The sequence below is a fragment of the Condylura cristata genome, unplaced genomic scaffold, assembly GCF_000260355.1.
Source record: "Condylura cristata isolate star-nosed mole 26May11 unplaced genomic scaffold, ConCri1.0 scaffold00009, whole genome shotgun sequence".
NCBI classification, from domain to species: domain Eukaryota; kingdom Metazoa; phylum Chordata; class Mammalia; order Eulipotyphla; family Talpidae; genus Condylura; species Condylura cristata.
The window spans coordinates 32174671-32193689 of NW_004567110.1; the positions used below are offsets into that span (position 1 = coordinate 32174671).

The window sequence follows — 19019 nt, forward strand, 5'->3', positions numbered from 1 at the left end:
AATATATGCCATGAGGTATAGTTTACTATATTTGTCCCAAATTGTTGTCTGATAATTCCTAAGAAAGTTTATTTAATTGCTTTATCATTTTTTCATTAATATTAAGTCATCTCATATACTAAATTCTTAGATAAACCTTTATCCATTTCTGAGCTTTATCTTTTGGTCTTTTTTATTCTGTTGAATTGGCTATTTCTACACTAATACATAATTTCCACAAATTACTAAAGTTTATGGTTCTTTTAAATAAATGTTAGGACTAATTTCCTGATTTTAAAAATTATTCTATTTTCATTTTTATTTCAGATTAACCTTTAAAACTTGTAAAATTCAGGTCAAAATTCTGTTTATGTATCAGTTGGTATTGTATTGAACACTAACAATTAAAGTATATATTAAATGGGGCCATGGAATGAACATCTTAATTTTTCTTTGAATGGTTCAGTACAACAAGCTAAATGGTTGCACTAAAATAGCTTAGTACAACAAATCATTTAAGGATCTATTGAACACGGGACATCTGAAAACATAGTTGAAAAGATAAGGATCCTCTTGCTTTAAGTAGAAGGATTATAAGAAGTTGTCAGACATTTTAGAAATTATGGTCTGGAAACAAAAAACAGGGGACTTGAGCAGTAGTAGAGAGAACCTTCATATAATTGTCCTATTCAGAACCCCTGAGGTGAAGTAAGGTGTGGTTCCCTAAGGTACAGAGAACTGATGTTGATAGGATGCTGGGGCCATGGGCCTGGATAGAAGTGGGTGGAGAGGGAGGAGTTTTAGGATGATGATAGTGTTTTGGGCGAGACCAGCTGGGTGGCGTAGAGATTGGGGTAGAGATTAGAATGCCGAGAAAGCCCAGATTTCCCAAGGAAGGTGGTAGATTGGAGTCTAAATACAAGGCTGTCATTGGTATGTCCTGGTAGAGATACTGAACAAGTAGTGACATAAATTGGTCTGAAGATTCCTTCTAGGAATATTGGCATTGGCAGAATTTATTGCACGGGACCAAGAAGACTGTCAGAAACTAGAGAGATGAAGCTAGTTTAGAAAAAAAAGGTGGAAGAGAAGAGGTGCAAGAGATTCATTAAGACTCCTAGCAGTAACTAGAAGAATTGTACTACAGGAGAAAAGGAGTAAGAAATGGCACAACAGGCCACTTTGTGCTGAAATCGCAAGTAAGATAAATCTCACAGAAGAGTTTGTGATTTTGTTGGGGTGGTGTAGGTGGAATAGTGTGGGTGGAAAACTTGTTGCAGCAGGAATGAAGTGTAAATATGAGTATTTCATTATTATTATTTCTATTACTAAAGAGACTTTGAAATATTTTAAGGAATAAAAAGGAATCCAATTGCTTTGCTCTGCTTATACCTTCAAATCTATTTTTAAATAGAATATTTCTTTATTTACTGTCTACCTGTGTATGAGGTTCTTAGCAACTGGCGCTGGGTTCATTTGATAAATTCTTGAGCTGAGTTCATGCAGTATTGATCATATGATCTGATTTTATTTGAAATGATTTGTTCCCTGCTACTAGGAGCATTTTATTGTCTGGTAGAGTGTGTTAGACAAATAAGTCATCATGTAATTGATTGCAAATAACCTTAAGACTATAAAGGATAACTTGAAGTTATCTAGCGCTTATAACAGAGAGGAAAATGGTAGGGATCAAATTCACTTGCTTAGTGAATTTGAACAGAGACGGGTTTTCCAGGCTGATTGAAAGGTGGAGGTGAAACAAATGGATCAGGCCACTGAGATTGAGATGAGACTGAAGAAAGAAGCAGAAACTAAATCTACGTCCTAGGTTATTTAAAAGGTTTTATTTTTCTCCGGAGAGTGAAGATAAACTATTGAAGTGCTTCATAAGGAGTAAGTAGATCAGATCATTGCAATGTAAAGTTCTTGAGGGCAATGATTTCCTTTCCATTTTGTTAACTGCTCTTTGTTCCTGATGTTCTCAAAAGAGAAGCTGGTACTTCCAACATGGCTCAGAAAGTTTGGGATGCTTGCTTTTACTAAGTGAGCAAATGCTTAGTGTTTGACAAGGCTCCTCCATCTGTTATGGTAAACAGGATTTTTTCCAAGAAGACTAGCTCCTGAAAAATTCCAGGTAAAAGGTGGTAGTGATAGAGGTGGAGAAGCACCTGTGACAGGTAGATAAGCTGGTGCCCCGTGAAGAGAGCTATTCAGGATGTTACAAATCTGAGCAGCAGTGCTGAAGGCCTATCTCCCAGTCACTACGACTAAACTGAAGTTATCATGTTTTTCCCAAATGATTATTTCCACTGTTTTGGTCTTGACCACCAAAAGCCTCTCACATACGCAAAGTATAACCATATTTCATTACCAAACTCTGACTCTCACATACACTTTAAAAAGTTTTCTTGCATTTCTCTATTCTTAGTCTCACTTCCACTCTGTGCAATGTCTTGTGTCATGTCTTGCCTACACCACTGTGTCCAGTATTCCCACCCACCGGTGCCTTTCTTATTGTTTCTCTGCTCCATATATTCCCATAATATATAAATGAACACTGTCAGTAACCTGGTTAAAATTTTTCAGTGCTTGTCCCTTACCTATAATGTGAAATTTATTTCACGTTTTTAAGAAAGTGTTTACTTATGCATGCAAGAACTGGGGTACACACCAGTGGTGCGGGGTGGGATTCATCAGAGTCGGGGAATAAACAGGCAGATCTACTGAAAGACACTGCTGAAGGGAGCAGCAGGTGAGATAGGAGAGGTCTGCTGCACCATGTGGGTCATCTTCCAGGCTGGGATTGAGCTCATGCCACAGTTACTGCAGATAGCTTCATAGTGCTGAGACAACTCCTTGTACCACCAGGGAGGCCCTATAATGTAAAGTTGGGGACATGCTGAAGGATTTTTGGAGTACTGATGGTAACAGGGTATGAAAACAGACATTTGTATAGGTTTAAGCCTGTAACCCTCAAAAAAGCAGATACGATGATATAAGCCAGCTTTACCTCAATAGTTTAAAATATAACTGATAGTGCTTAACAAGCTCTTGCTATTTACTTATCTATGATGTAGCCATTGATACAGAGTCCACTACCTTTGCTGACTTTCAGCTTCGATATATACTGACTTCTACCTGGATGATTGTGCCTAATTTGTATGCTACCGTTTGTCCATAACAATTCCATGTGCTTTTGCTATCACTTTTTTTTAAGATTTATTTATTTATGCATACAGAACTGGGGTACAGGCCAGGGGCTTAGGGGTAGTGAGAGGATTCACCAGAGACAGAGCAGGGAGCAGAACAGGCAGATCGACAAAGTACCCTGCTGAAGGGAGCAGTGGGTGTGTCAGGAGAGGTCTGCCGCGCCATGTGGTCTCCACCAGGGAGGGCCTGCTATCACTTTTTTAATGGTAGATTAAGACAGATATTACTGGAGTAAGAATTGTACTAAAAATTACGGAAGTTAGATCACTAAGATTAAATTTCTCTCACTTTCCATAATAATAGTCAATTTGCGGTGAGGATGTGTTACATAGATGCTTATGTTCAATTTATGGACCCCTGTGATGCTTGTGGCTTTATCTACTCATTGTACTAATAGGAGTTACTTTTCTGTGTACTCCAGTGATTTGGTTTTCATTTTGTGGGTATTTGTCAGTTGCCTATTTTTAGGGTTTCTTGGGGTTTCGAACTTTTTTTTTCTTAAACAGGAGACTTTTTTTCCTTCTTCCTCCAAAGGAAATCTTTACTCAATACCTGTGCATAAAACAGGAAACATGGAACTATGCAGATTACGATGGGTTGTAGGACCTCAGGCTGCCTAACACCCATTTAACAGCTTCCACCTCCAGGAAGCAATTATAAGGTTCTTTGGAAGTGGGAGTCACTGGAGAGGAGAATGGCTGTGGGGGTGGGGGTGACATTTCTAGGGACTTGAACATTCAAGAAATGTCCAGAGCCTGCCAGGCTTCATGTGACCAGCTGTTGTAACATACTAGGAAATCAGTAATTGATTTTGTAGTTAGAATCACCATTTGGGTGCTTGTTAATGTTTATGGTGTTTTTATTTTCTTGGTAGTCCGCAGGTAATCGATGTCTGAAAATGAGCAAATTCGTTTAGACTTTTCCCAGCAATTACATCTCAGCATTTGCACCTCCTTTGAAACATCCTTGCCTTGCTCAGCTTTTTTGCCCTACTCTTGATAACCATGGATTTACTAATATGCATAATGTTTTGTCACAAACTAGATCTCTTCCTTGTTCACTTACTTGGTTTATTCACTAAATGAATATTCAAATAGTACCTCCTGTCAGCCACTTAGGAATACAATGGAAGTTAACAGAACAGACTGTTCATGAAGCCAACACTGTGATTAAGGTAATAGTAAGAGGCAGGGGTAATATGTGCCAACTGGATCTATTCTATAGAAGGGAGGATGTCAAATTCCTATTTGTCCCACTGCAAAGCTGGTCCTAACCTGTTGAAGGTTTTTTTTTTTTTTTTTAAAGTAGTGATCACACTCTTTTGTCCAACTTCCTTCTTAACCTGGTTCCTTCCCTTAAAATCCATGGTCTTGTGCTCCAGTGACCACCTCTGATTCCAGACCAGTTGTTGGCTCTCCCACGACTGAGCCCCTCTCTGTTCCCATTAGAGCAGCTACCCCAAAGTTTACCAAGGACCTGGACTAAGCAGGTTTTATTCTCATGTTTCTCAGAGCTCACTTTATATTAGTCATTGGGCTGCAAACATATTTTTTTTACCTTCTTCTTAAACCATCATATAAAGTCTTAGGCAGAAGCCCAGAATATAAACCAGTGGTGGATCTGAGTGGAATGAAGGGTATTTAAGATGAGCCCTGCTTTGTCTCCATCCTTTTGGGTGACCCTGTTATCATCCCTGTAGACTCCTGTCACAGAACCAATCTTTCTAGTAGGCCCTGCAAAGCCAGTATCCCAGTATCGTGGCATCCTTTTGTAATGACAGACATGCCCATGACAGGGCTTTCTTAATGGCCGCCAGCAGCCACATGCAGTTCTGACTGCTGAGCACTTGAGTGTAGTCACTGTGACTGAGGAAACACATTTTAAATTTTATTAACTTTAATTAAAATTTAAATGGTCACATGTGGCTAGTACAGTAGTCTTGAAAGGTGCAGTAATAATATAATGCTAACCCTAGCTTTAACATTACTGAATTGCAGCTTTCCAGATGATGGATAAAATAACAGTTTTTAGATGATAATGAACTCTTAAGAGGCTGATAGGAGCTCCGACTTATCACCTGGATGGATACTTTTTATAAAACGGGTGAATGCATAGTACTTTGCATAGTGAGGTTTATTTATTTTTTTAAAAAGAATTTATTTATGCATACAGAACTGGGGTACAGGCCAGAGGTGCAGGGGTGGTGAGAGGCTTCACCAGAGACAGAGTGGGGAGCAGAACAGGCAGATTGACAGGGTACACTGCTGAGCTCAAGAGAGTAGTGGGTGGGACAAGAGAGGTCTGCTGCTCCATGTGGGTCACCTCTGGAGCGGGGATCGAACTCACCCTGAAGTGGCCACATCTTGGCTTGGCTTGGCTTGGCTTCGCAGTACAGTGCTCCAACCTGCTACGCCACCAGGGAGGAGGGCCACAGCCATAGTGAGCTTTAAAAGGAGATAAAGCTCTCGGAGCATTGGGTACAGGGCCTAATGCTCGACCTTAGGTGACATCCTTAGTTGTTATTATTGGTTTTTTTTCCTGTATATTTTATACTTGTAAAAATAAAATATGCTCATTGTAAAACATTACCAAAACAAAAATAACAAACACATCATCAGATATGCAGCAGAAAAACTTACGAGATGTAGGGAAAATTATGTTTCTGGTTCATACTATGCTTTCCTCTTGGTGTTGAATGCATTTGCATGGCTACATTCACACTTTAAAAAGGAGCTTTTAGAGACTTGGGAGTATGTGCATACTTTGCCTTGACAATCTTTGTAGTATATAAAAATTCTTATGCAATATGTTGAAAGATGTTTTATAACTGGTGCATTAAATCTAACATACCAGTGTTTTTGTAGCTTTATTTTTTTATTTAATATTTCAAGTATGTGGAAATTACTGTAGGGCGATGGAAGAAAAGATGAGTAGATAATTTTATAAGTTAAATAGCTGTCATGTCTCTTGAAAGTTCTAAAATTTCAAAGTTAAGCCTCTTGGCATGCTTTATGGAATTGTTGCAATCTGTATTCACTTAATACACTGAATGTCTTTTGTACCTTCTGTGTTTAAGACTGTGAAAAGTGTTGGGGAGATAAATAGGAAGAAGATGTCACCATTTCCCTAACGTCTTTTACAGTCTAGTGAGAGAAACTGACACTAGACTGTGTTCTAAAGAGAGTGTGATCAGTGTTGTCATAGGGATCTGGATAGTTTAACATGGATTTGTGGGAGAGTCTGGGCCAGTTGGGGGTGGAAGGGCTGTCAGCCAGGTTTGTGGCTGAAGTGAAGCCTGATGGAGTTTTAAAGGAAAGATAGACATAAAACGAAGAGACTAGAATTCTAAGAAAAGTTGCTATGATGGAAATCTGACTATCCAGGGGAAGGAAGGAGAGAGGTGAGAGGAACAGGCATTTGGAGAACTGCAAAAGTTCATTATGGAGTTCAGAAGTGGGAATGAGGGTGGATGGGAGACCTGTGAAAATAGGTCTGGAGTGATTGCTGGAGCCAGGTGAGTCAAAGTTCTCCCTGTACCCTGTTAGGAACATAGGCTTTATGATTAAAGTTATAAAAGGGTTTTGAAGATGACTAAGAGGAGTGGGGCAAGCTTGTGATCCCATCTTTGGAATATGTGGTAAATGCCTGGTTGTGACTTGAATGCATAGTCTAATGCAGGACACCCTTTTAGTGTGTTGTTGAATAGACCAACTGACAGAAGATATGTGAAAAGGGGTTGAAATAACTTATCTCTCTGAATGTTAGTTGTGAGCCTTTTGCTTTCCAGGGACAGGATTCACCAGAGAGTGCTAGGTGCCATCGAACCAAGCCAGGCTTTATTAGAGACTTATGCATGAAAGCCAGCACAGGAAAGGAAGGTTTAGCCTGACAGCTGGAAGGCAGGTAGGAGATAGTTCAAGGGTAATTCCATAAGTTGGGGAGGAGAGCACCAGCATAGCACTCACTTGCATAGAGAGAAGAAAGGATTTTCCTAATAAAAATCCCCAAATTACCCTCTCTTCACCTGGAACAGGTTAATGAGACCCCAAAACTTGTTACAAGTTGAGGGTACCTTCTGATGGGGCACAGCAAGAACAGGGTAAGGATGTTTAGGACAAAAGCAAAATCAAAGTACAAATCAAGATTACACTCCTTATCTACGCCAAGGTCAGCATTCTCATGTGTCTCAATTCTGTGTCTCTTCCAGATATCTACCTGACTTTCTTCCACGCATCTCCTCCCAAATTCCCCCAAGTTCCTGGGTGCAAGTCAAAGCTGGAGAGTTGGGAACCCACCTGCCTTCCATGAGTATAGTTTCATCTGGCTGCTCAGCTCCACCCTAGTTTGCATTAGCTCCTACAGTTCATTCAAGTTCAGGGTATGCACAGTGGGACCTGTAGTCCAAAGGGGGTCGGGAGTAGGGGGAATGTGGGGGACCGACATGGAGGATCCTCCTCTCATGGAGGATCTGCAACAGGAGCCAGTGCTGTGTCTAGCACAGCACTTCATGGGCACTGTGGTGGACAGTGTTGTTTGCATAGTATTTCATGATTTAGTTCAACCTTTTCAAAAAGGATTTGGGGCAACTCCTCTTACTTGCTGGCAATTTCTTTGACCTAGGCTGTCTCACTGGGATTCCAGTTAGTATGTCTTTACCATAATGGTGTGACAAGAGCCACTCTTTTGGAGTGATTTCTGTGTGTCAGGTATTTGGCCATTCATATTATATACAGTAGGTGTTTTCATTCCCACAATTCAGTGGTTGAAAAATGTGGCTAATTTTATGTAGGTAGTGGCAGAACTGGCGTTCTGCCCAAACCCTTTATGATTATATTAGAATACATGAAGTCATTAAGGAAAAGGGGTGGGTGAAAATTTGAAGAGAAATTATAAAACAACATTGAGGAAAAATCACAGCAGTTATCCCAGGTAGCAAAAGACGGGGGGTGAGGGTCCTAAAAAAAGACTAAAAAAAGGCAGCCAAAAGACCTGAGGAAAATGAGAAGAGCATCACACCTTGCAGACCCAGGGACAGTGATGTCTCAAGAAGGAAGCAAACAATGCCAGAGGCTTCAGTGTCCAATAAAGCACACAAAATTTTCTCAGGTTCATAGTGAAGAGACACTTGAAGAAATCTCAGTGGCAATTCAGAGGACACCTTGATGCTATAGTCCAGGGTTACTTTAGTCAGAAATCTTTGGTTTCAAGTGATTAAGAGGAAGCTTTTGTCATTTCTCTTTTTTGCTTCTTTCTGCCTGTTTTATTCCTTTTGTAACTGCGGACCTGATTTTGAGCTATGAGGGGGGAGAGACCATATGGTTTCCTGCCTCTGGGGTGGAGTCATTTTTCTTCTATTCTGAAGCTAGTAATCCTGGGGAACACTGAGATAAGGCACCTCTTGGCATAGGTGGTGTACCTGGGTCAGTCACTGGTGTTGCTGTACCAGGTCAGGAAGAATATGCGGTGGTGAGGATAAGACAGTGGTTGGTCAAGGTCACTGCAAGTTAGGTGTTCACTGCAAGTGTGTGTAAGATGGGGGTGGGCACGATGAGGAAGCGGAGAAAGACATTAGAGTCCACTTTAAGGAACCAGGACCATGAAAGAAAACCTTACTGAATGTTTTGGTGGTAACCAAACAGGGTTGCTGGACATTATTAATAGGGTATTTATAGCCAAGTCATTGATGGAGATTTAGTACTGAGTAGTGAAATGCATTTGTAGATGTTTATTTTAATATTTATGGAGAAAGTTGTCATGCAGAATACATTCCAGTCAGTAATTTAGTGAACAGAAGAAACTAGTTAAGATCACTAATTTCAAAATAATTAATTGTTGTCACTTTATTGTCAGATATGTGTTCTCTGGGTAGTCTTTGTGTTTGAGATGATCATAAGCCATAGCTATAGAAAGAAACCAGAGAATATTATTTTGCCAAAGATCCTTGTGGCCGTGTAATCTCCAATGCTTAACTTTATAGATTAAGAAAAGTAGCATCCATAGGAGGGAAGGGAATTAATCAGACACAGCAGTGCCTCCGAAGAGGGACTGTTTGCTTCTTGGATAGAGATCTAAGAGTTAAGAGTTAGGAAGTCTAGAACTTCCTTTATGGCCTTTTATGAAGAATTTGGGGCACAGCACTTCCTTGAAACCTGTTGCAGATAAGGGGAATGGAATAATCCAGTTAATAATAAAACATGGAAGATCTGCCCCTAAAAATGTACCTGAATAGTACTGGAATTCTCCAGCAGGGAAGGGGAGGGTTGTTAAACACTCAGTAGTGTCTGTGACATAAGCTAAGCCAAAGACCTTATATTTTATATTGTGGTCAGAGGTTTTAAATTGGGAAGAAATAAGATCAGATTTTTGTTTCAGAAATAACAATCTTTATGACATACCGATGATCAGAAAGGTTGATAACAGGCCATTCCTATATTCATGTAAAATCAGTTGGTCACAAAGTTGAAACAATTTTCATGTCTCTGATATCTCCCCCATTTCCTCCTTTCCATTCTCTTTATCTGTTTATGTGCTGTTGATGGTGTGTTTGAAATTAGGGTTGATACCTGAATTGGAGCACAGAGACTAGATATGCCAAAGTTAGGAATGTAACCATCCTTATGAGAAACATGTTTATGCTGATTTTTAAAATGCATTCCTGAGGAAGTTTTAGAAAATTGGCATCAAATTGCTTACATTTTCCATTGATTGGTGTGTCTGGGTGTGTAACACACACAGCCATCCTGCTGATAGGCTCTGCTACTGATAAAAGAAAGGCAAAGGTAGCTTGATGTGCCCGGTGCCTGCCTGCGGCACATGGAGGAAGCTGGAAGACAGTGCGGGAATAAGGGGCAGTGGGAAGTATGCAAGCCAGGACAGGTTCTTCTAGGTGAGGTCAATCATGGCATGCAAAAGCAGGCAGAAAAGCCTGGGAACACCAGAGTTTGTGTGTATATAGAGCACAGGCTTGGAGGAAGGACACAAGGTAAAACCACCAGTGGGTCACAAAGAGGAAGGCAGAGGAGACTTGGGGCGTTGGTGCCTAAAGTGAGCAGCACCTTACTAGCACCTCCTTTAACTCTTACCAGACCCCTTTGAGGCAGAGGGGAGAGCCCACCTTTGGAGGGACTGAAACTCAGGATAATTAACTTGCCCAAGGCATGCTGCTGATAATAGAGTCTACTTTTGAAACCAAGTCTGCTTAACTTGCTCTTCTCTCCTCTCCTCTCTTTTTACCATATCAGTCAATGGGCTTACAATTTTTATACTCAGGCATTGTCAAAGGGCTTTGAGCAGGAGTGGATGTTATCAGAAGTGCTCATCAGGGAAGTGAGACAACAGCCTTCTGAACTCTGGATGGAAAGCAGAAGCTTTCGTCATCACTGTTCTGGCCCACATGTCAGATCCAGACATCAGAGTCACTAAATAACTTTACTGTCAGAACTGATTTGCCATATTTCCAATCCTTCTCCACTCTCCTATTTTACATTGGTAGCATCCTGGTTCCATTTGGGCTTAATTGTCTTTCATTATTTATGCATACAAAAACTGGGGTAAAGGCCAGAGATGCAGGGGGTGAGAGAATTCACCAGAGACAGAGTGGGGAGTAGAACAGGCAGATTGACTGACATACACGGCTGCGAGGAGAAGTGGGTGGGTCAGGAGAGGTCTGCTATGCCATGTGGCTCAGCTCCCTGGCCAGGGATGGAACTCCTGCTGCAGTGGCTGTGATAGCTTCATAGAGCTGCTTTTCAACCCCTTGCCTCCATCAGGAGGCCCTTAATGCCTTTGAGTACAAACCTTGTAGGTTCAATGCCATACTACTTATTAATTGACTAAGAGGTTCTTCAGTCCTTCGCACCTCTGAAACAATATTTTCTCTATGGTAATCCACATGCTGAACTCTGATGGAAAAGATGGGCCATCTACCAGTTCTGAACTTTGTTTTTTTACACTGACTTCTCTAGAATGGCATGTAAACAAGGAAAACATAGCATGCTTATGCTTCATACTTTAAAAACACATCTGGAACTACTTGAACCAACTAAAAGTAACCTAAGTGCCATGGCAGATTATGCCATACCGTTTCTTTTCACTTAAAGAAAAAAAAAAAAGGAAATGGAAAACATACCACTTCTGGAAGGCCCTGACATTGAATTGGATATTGAAATGGTATTGGTAATGTATTTATATATGCCACATTTTCTTCCATGCATCAGCCATCTTTGTTACATATGTGTTGGCTATTTGCCATGTGAATTGAAATATTACCACATAAGGGAAGATCATCGTGTTTAGAATTGGTGTGAACCATTAAAGTAGAAGTACCTGGTTACGTATGGCTTCCTAGTCTGTTAGGGATTTTTTTTTCTCCTTTTACTTTTTTAAAAGTCATTTTGTGTCAGTCTTTCAATAAATATCAACATTCCTCTATGGCCACTAAAAATAAAAATTATGCATAAGAACAGTATGATTTTCATGAACTTAAAAAATTACATAAGAAATATCATAACTTAATATTGGTTTTACTGTATCCTCTCATTTGAAATAGAGTGAAATGCTTCTGTGGTTAAATCATAGCTTTTCGGCTGTTTGCTATAAAAGTTTCAAGAATATATATTTCAAAATGTTTTTTTTTTTTTTTAATAATCCAAAACAAATGCAACAGAACTCAGCATACTTGAAACACGTTTTCTGAATTTATCTTAAATCTCTCTACTCCAGAGGGTTTTTGTGTGTGTATGGCTTAGGCCTGGCTGGTTATTTCACCATCCATCCCCATCCTGGATTGATTGCTCTGAACAGCACACAATGAGTTACATATGGTCCCACTTTGTCTTAGTTTTTAAGGTCCTCTGGGCTGGAACTCTGTTTGATCAGAGGGAAGCTAACTGTTGCTGAGAGTTGGCTAATGTTAAAATCCTAAATATACACACAGTCTAGTGAGGATGTATATATTCCTGCTGGAGGTGTTTGGGGGTTTGCCACACATGGGCCCCGTGGCTATTGTTTCTAAAATAGTGCCCACTGCTATTACCACGTATATCTTTTTTTTTTTTTTTACATCATTACTACTATTCTTGATAGAAATCATTGCAAATGTAGACCAACACAGGCATGTACCAGCCTATCTTCAAATCAAATTTATAAAGCTAAAACCTTCATAAAGTCAGACAAGAAGAGCAGATGTGAAGATTGTCTTACAATTTGAAGAAGAAATTCATTGCCAACATTATAGTTTCTTTCCTTTTTTCTTGGCATGGGCTAATTTAAAAAGAAAAAAAATACATGGTTTTCTAAGACATGTTTTCCAGTTTAGGTATTGCTGCAGGACTGCAGGAGAGTAAGGCAGGCAGGGGCTCCTTCAGCTAAGGCTGTTCCTTCAGGGGTGAACAAAGCTGTGCAGGGTACGTCTCTCCCATTTTGGTCCCTCCTTTCTTTTCCTTCTATCGCTTTATTTATTTTTTCATTATTCCCACTCCTCCCCCCACCCTCCTGCTCTTCCTCTCTGTCTGTGCACCCACGTGCTTCAAATCTGTGTATCTGGACTGCCTTCTCCAACAGTTCAGCGTGAGTGTTAGCAGAATGAAAACCAGATGGACCAGCAGTTCCCACTGTTATCTCCCCGCCGACTCTGGCAAGCCTCCTCTCTTCCCTCCTTCCTTGGCATGGCAGAAATATTTGCCTTTATTTAGGGAGACTTGTATTCGCTGCTGTACCTCTTCCTCAGCTGCAATGTAAGCGGAAAGCTATTTATTTCCTTGTTGAGGTTGGTTGAGGTGAGTAGACTGTGTGGTAGATTTAACTATAGAAGTGGTTTTAAGCCTGCCTTGCTTATGTGTTTTTTCTAGAAAAGGTGACTTATTGATAACACTGGTTGTTAACTGTTTGGGAAAAGCAGATAGAAAGAGAAGTTTTTAACAGTAAATTAAAAGGTAGAAATGTTCTCTCTGAATCTGCCGTCAGCCCATCAATTCAATCCTTTCATTGGCTTGTAGGGATCGTCACTGGTCTTCAACCAGCAGCTGATCAAGAAAGAGACCCTGATACAGTTAGTCACTAGATTGTCCGTCAAAAACACTTCTAAAGTGATTTTTTTCATTCTTTTACCTATCTACCCTAATGTGTCATTATTTTACCTTTTGAATGTTGTGTTCAATCGCAACCTAAGTCTTATACATGCATAGAAAAAAAATCAAGTAGTTTTTGAATTGTTAATTTTGGCTTTCATTTTCTTTTTTTTTTTTTAAAGATTTATTTATGCATACAGAACTGGGGTACAGGCCAGAGGTGCAGGGGTGGTCACCAGAGACAGAGTGGGGAGCAGAACAGGCAGATTGAAGTACACTGCCTAGGGAGCAGTGGGTGGATCAGGAGGGATCTGCCGTGCCATGTGGGTCACCTCCGGGGTAAGGATGGAGCTCATGCTGAAATGGCTTTAGCTTCTTAGTGCTGTGATTTAACCCTCTGTGCTACTAGGGAGGGCCCTCATTTTCTTTTTTCTTTTTTTTTTTTTAAAGATTTATTTATTTATGCACACAGACTGTGGTATAGGCCAGAGGCTCAGGGGCGGTGAGAGGCTTCACCAGAGACAGAGTGGGGAGCAGAACAGGCAGATCGACGAAGTACACTGCTGAGGGGAGCAGCGGGTGGGTCAGGAGAGGTCTGCCACACCATGTGGTCACCTCCGGGGCAGGCGGGAATCGAACTCATGTAGAAGCGGCTTTAGATTCTCAGTGCAGTGATTTAACCCGCTGCGCCACCAGGAGGGTCCCCTCATTTTCTTTTAATAATTAACTCTTAACTAATTCTGAGAATTGCTCACTATAATTACCATCATGTTGACACATTCTTTCTCAAATAGCCTATGTTACTTTACTGTTCAAAAGTCCAAGTGGGAAATGCCATTGTCTAAGGTGGCAAGGGACACCTCAGACATGTTTGAGGTGTGTACATGTGCACACATGCATGTACACGTGTTAGCAGAAATTGGGAGCTAAAGAAATACTCATTTTTACTGAGAAGTGTTGCTTTGATAAGATTAGACTGAGAAAAAAAATCAGAATTTCAAAGGAAAAGTATACTTAGTAGAAGGCAGTCTGGAAGTGCAAATGTTCACTAGTGGGTCTTCAAGAACTTTCTCCATCTGTTACATACTCAAGACAATATACTAGGAGGTTCTTCAGTTCTTTTGAGTTCACCATTTGGCACTTTCTCATTAGTCTGCCTGGGATTCTTAATACTACTGGTCTTACCTTTTTAAAATGTTGGGTCATAACCTTGCAAAGTCTCAGTTAAAATAGCCCAACTTCCTTGTATGACATGCAGTATTTATATGGCAGTGCTATTTTTTTTTTAACAGAACAGAAAAAAAAAATCAAAGTGAAATATAATCTGGGAGAAATAACTTGCTTCATCGTATTAGCCAGAAAGCTAAGCACAGAAACCGAATGGCAGGTGTTAGAAAAACTCACAAAATACTGGCTCCTGCCAGTATCTCACCTGCATAACAGAGCTTCAGATTTGTGTTATTTCTGAGCTGTCTGAGAGGCTCATTACCATCCTACTTCCTCATCTATTTTTTGCTTCGTGCTAACGTTGGCTTCAGCTTCCAGTGAAGTTGCGCTGTTGCGTATAACACCACCAAGGTAGCATCTGCCCCAGACAGAAATAACAATAGGATGTAAAATAACCCAGTTACAAATGAGGTCCTGCCATCTGGCTACACCTTCTTAAGTGGGGTTTGGATGATAAAGTTCTGATTTAAACTTCAGTAGATAAGCCTATTTTATTGATGGATGGTGTTGCATTTCTCCTGTTCACTTGCTTGTAAAAAAGATGAACCCAATTTAGGAAACCGAGGTGTTTAAGGAGTAAAATAACATGTTCATGGTGGCGTCCCCCAGATCGGACTGAGAAGCACTCCACGATGCCTGACTCACCTGTGGATGTGAAGACCCCGTCTAGGCTGACGCCACCCACAATGCCACCTCCCCCTACAACTCAAGGCGCCCCAAGAACCAGTTCATTTACGCCGACCACACGTGAGTAGGAATTTCTCCATTTTCTGTTATTGTTTGGCAGTTTCATAGAGATGTCTTCGCAAATAAAAATGAAAGGAAACAAAGGTCCAGCATCAATGTATGATGTGAAAATGATGCCCATCCTGCTCTCACCTTCCCACGCCAATATATTTTGCCTGTGAGTAGGTTCCAGGCACAGAAGTCTGTCTTAGGTATAATTTGCATGACTGCCAGTACTTGCCAGCCTATTCATGATTGTAGTCGGCCATGATTTCAGCAAATGAAGGACACTGCGTTTGGTCTGTACCTTTTGTATGTCCCTCGTGTCCCTCCAGTTATTATTGCTATACCTTGTAGTTTGACTTATTGTGGTGTTCTTTATTTTTGTTTGTTGGGTTTGACTTGGAGCATGGAAATATGCATAATAATTTCTAGGTTATTGCTGATCTTCCGATACTATTTTGTTCTCTTTGAATGGTTAAAAAAATGTTAAATTCTAACATCCCTAGTTAAGAGCAGTATGACTGTGTGCAACTGTTTCATATTGAAAGCTTTCTGAAGTTAGAAGTCTCTTTTTTTGGCTTGCACTTATCAGACCTTTATTAAATCTTTTACTTGGTTCCAGCTTGGTTGGATCATAGTGTGTTCCAGACCAGTGGTGTGTATTACTTTCTGTGTTGACCAAGAACATTTTGACAGAGCAACAAATTCTCTTTCCTGTGTATTACAGTGGGGATAGCAGATAGGTTTGTTTTCATCAAGTCTGGTTAAAATTGTCTCCAAGGATTTCTGAAAGTAATAAATTTGCTTGTTGCTGAGACTACTATGTTTACAGGCCATGTGCCTTGAAATCTATATGAATGAAAAATAAAGCACAGAACTAGATCCCTGGATTGTAAGGAGTCAGGGAACTACGTGTACCTGCTGATGCAGTCTTGCACTGCCACGCACAAGATCTTTCAAGTGGGCAAGAGCAGGAGGCTTACGGCAGTGCCTACTTGTAACCCTGTCATCTTGTATTTGATTTGTTGTTCCCCAAAACTACAGCAATAGGCCTGTGTCTATCCTGGCGATACCCTAGTGAAGGTCCTGGTGAGCAATCATTTCTTGACAGGTTGCTCTGCTACTCATTTGAGCAAGAGACTCTGTTAGCATCATGAAAAATAGGGTACTTAACACATCTTCAAACTATTGTTGGAGATAGTTTATCAAAATTATATTTAAATGATGGGTCTGATAAAGATCACTTTGTCAAATTAATTGACGCTACATGATAAAAGCAACATGTTCTGTAGTGAGAAATGTGCAATATTTTCTAGCTTGATTCTTATGAATCGTTACCTTGATGTTCACATCAATTTTATCAAAAATGCTTATTGAGTTAGCATCCATTGATGTGGTTGGTTGGATTGAGATGTCCCCTTTCCATTTCTTGAAATAACTTCTTGATGATTGCCACATACATCTTGGCTTCCTACGTAAAATCTGCAATTCCCCCAGAGAAGTGGTTAAGAAATATGAGGGGGAAAATAGCCTTCTAATTGGGTGGTAGAAGGTTAAAACTTGAAAGTCCCATTTCTATAAACACAGCTGTCAGTTGTGTGTACAAAACATGATTAAAAATGTGCAGTGATAAATTTAGTCTCCACCAAATGTACACTTTCTCTAGGGGAGCAGTTTAGAAAGGAATAGTCCTGTTATACTGATGTAAGCCTGTGACAAAAGGCTGACATCCAAGCGCTGTTTGTTCTGTGTTTGCAGCATTTCAGGTGGCTGGCATATGTGCACATGGGAGGCAGGGCTGTCCCGGCCCTGCCGCCGACTCCCGTTTATTATTAGCTTCTGTGCTCAATACCATCTTGCAGTGTGAGGAGCAGCCCCTGTAGTTCGACACCGGAACCTGGGTGACCCTCAGAAGTCAAAGCATTTACCCAAAAGCCTCAGCAGTTTTTAAATTGTGAAATCTCTATATAAAGGGAAGGAAACTTGGTTATGTTTCCTTGTGCGTGTTCTCTCTTAAGTTTATTTTTTCTCTCTGATTTTCTGCCTTGACAGTAACTAACGGCACCAGCCATTCACCCACAGCCTTGAATGGCGCCCCATCACCGCCCAGCGGCTTCAGCAATGGGCCTTCCTCTTCTTCCTCCTCTTCTCTGGCTAATCAACAGCTGCCCCCAGCCTGTGGTGCCAGGCAGCTCAGTAAGCTGAAGCGGTTCCTTACCACCCTGCAGCAGTTTGGCAATGACATTTCACCAGAGATAGGAGAAAGAGTTCGCACCCTGGTTCTCGGACTGGTGGTAAGCAAATGGCAATCAGCCCGATTTTCTGGGGGTAAGGATAGTGTATGGGGGACAGTCAGAAGTAGAGAACCTGTTCTATTTGTCTGGGATAGTTCCAGTCTCAGAGATTGCATGCAGGCCTGATTAATCCCAAAGTAGCAAGTTTTTCAACTCTGCACAATGTGTTAACCCTTGTCACGGTTCCTCATCATGACTACTTAAGGTAGGGCTGTTCACAGTTATTGTTATCTTGATTGTAAGTGGTGTGTGTGTGTGTGTGTGTGTGTGTGTGTGTGTGTGTGTGTGTGTGTGTGAGAGAGAGAGAGAGAGAGAGAGAGAGAGAGAGAGAGAGAGAGATGTTGAGAGAGAGGGAGATTCAATAAGTACATCTTCCTGGCATAGCTAGTGGCTTTTAACAATGACAAGATGTTTTTGTTATGCTAATATTTCATTTAATTTAATTGGGTCCTCATTTTAACTTAGTTGCTTTGAGGGATTTTTATTATCACCCTAGATGAACAAGAATTTATAACAAGTAACACATTCTTTTTTTTTAAGACCTATAACTTTGTAACATTTATTTTATTGTGGTGAAATATACAAAATGTAAAATTTATGATTTTAACCATTTCTAAGTATTCAGTTCTGCATCAAGCATTCAGCATATTCACATTATTTTGTGACCACCTCCACTGTCCAGCTCCAGAACTTTTTCATTACTTCAAACTGAAACTCTATACCCATAAAACAGTAATACCCAAAACTCCTTGGTAATACCTAACTCTTGGTATCCACTAATTGGTTTAAAAAAAAAAAGTTATGGGTAGAATCTTTTAAACAATTATTTGAGAACAGAACTATTAATTTGTGCACCTTATATTCTGTACATTATCATACTGAGAACTAGAACCATAACACCTTCATATTCCTTTTTTTTTTCTTAAGATTTTTTATTTGTACATACAGAACTGGGGTACAGGCCAGAGATCAGGGGCGGTGAGAGGCTTCACCAGAGACAGAGTGGGGAGCAGAACAGGCAGATCGACGAAGTACACTGCTGAGGGGAGCAGCGGGCGGGTCAGGAGAGGTCTGCCGCGCCATGTGGTCACCTCCGGGGCAGGCGGGGATCGAACTCATGCGGAAGCGGCTTTTAGCTTCTCAGTGCAGTGCTTTAACCCGCTGCGCCATCAGGGAGGGCCCATATTCCTTTAAAAAAAAAAAAAAAAACAACTCACTTTACACATACTGTGATTTCCAACATGAGCAGAGATTTCTTTTAAGAAAGCTATTTTCCCATAGCAAACAGAGTCATGGAGAAGCTGTGATTCACATACTTTGTCCTTTCTGTCATCCAGGCTTATGGTGGAACTGAAATTCACATGATAGACAGCAGTTTCCTTTTTCTTGAATTAGAGCATTTATTTTTATTAGGCGGACTTATGGGCAAAACCATACAAGTTGTGTTTTGCAAAAGAATTCCCAGAATTAAAAGACTGGATGCGAGTCTAGTGCAGTAGACATGCTTCACATC

At 40.5% G+C, this 19019-nt stretch overlaps 1 protein-coding gene across 5 annotated transcripts in view; it reads left to right on the plus strand.

Annotated features, from left to right (window-relative positions):
* Positions 1–19019, plus strand: part of RUNX1T1 (runt-related transcription factor 1; translocated to, 1 (cyclin D-related)) — a 134562-nt gene that overhangs the window by 68407 nt on the left and 47136 nt on the right. For all 5 annotated transcript variants that reach the window (XM_012723028.1, XM_012723027.1, XM_012723030.1 and 2 more), the window contains 2 exons: positions 15093–15230; positions 17265–17506. In XM_012723028.1, coding sequence (XP_012578482.1) covers positions 15093–15230; positions 17265–17506 — 380 coding nt within the window. The remainder of the gene's footprint in view (positions 1–15092; positions 15231–17264; positions 17507–19019) is intronic.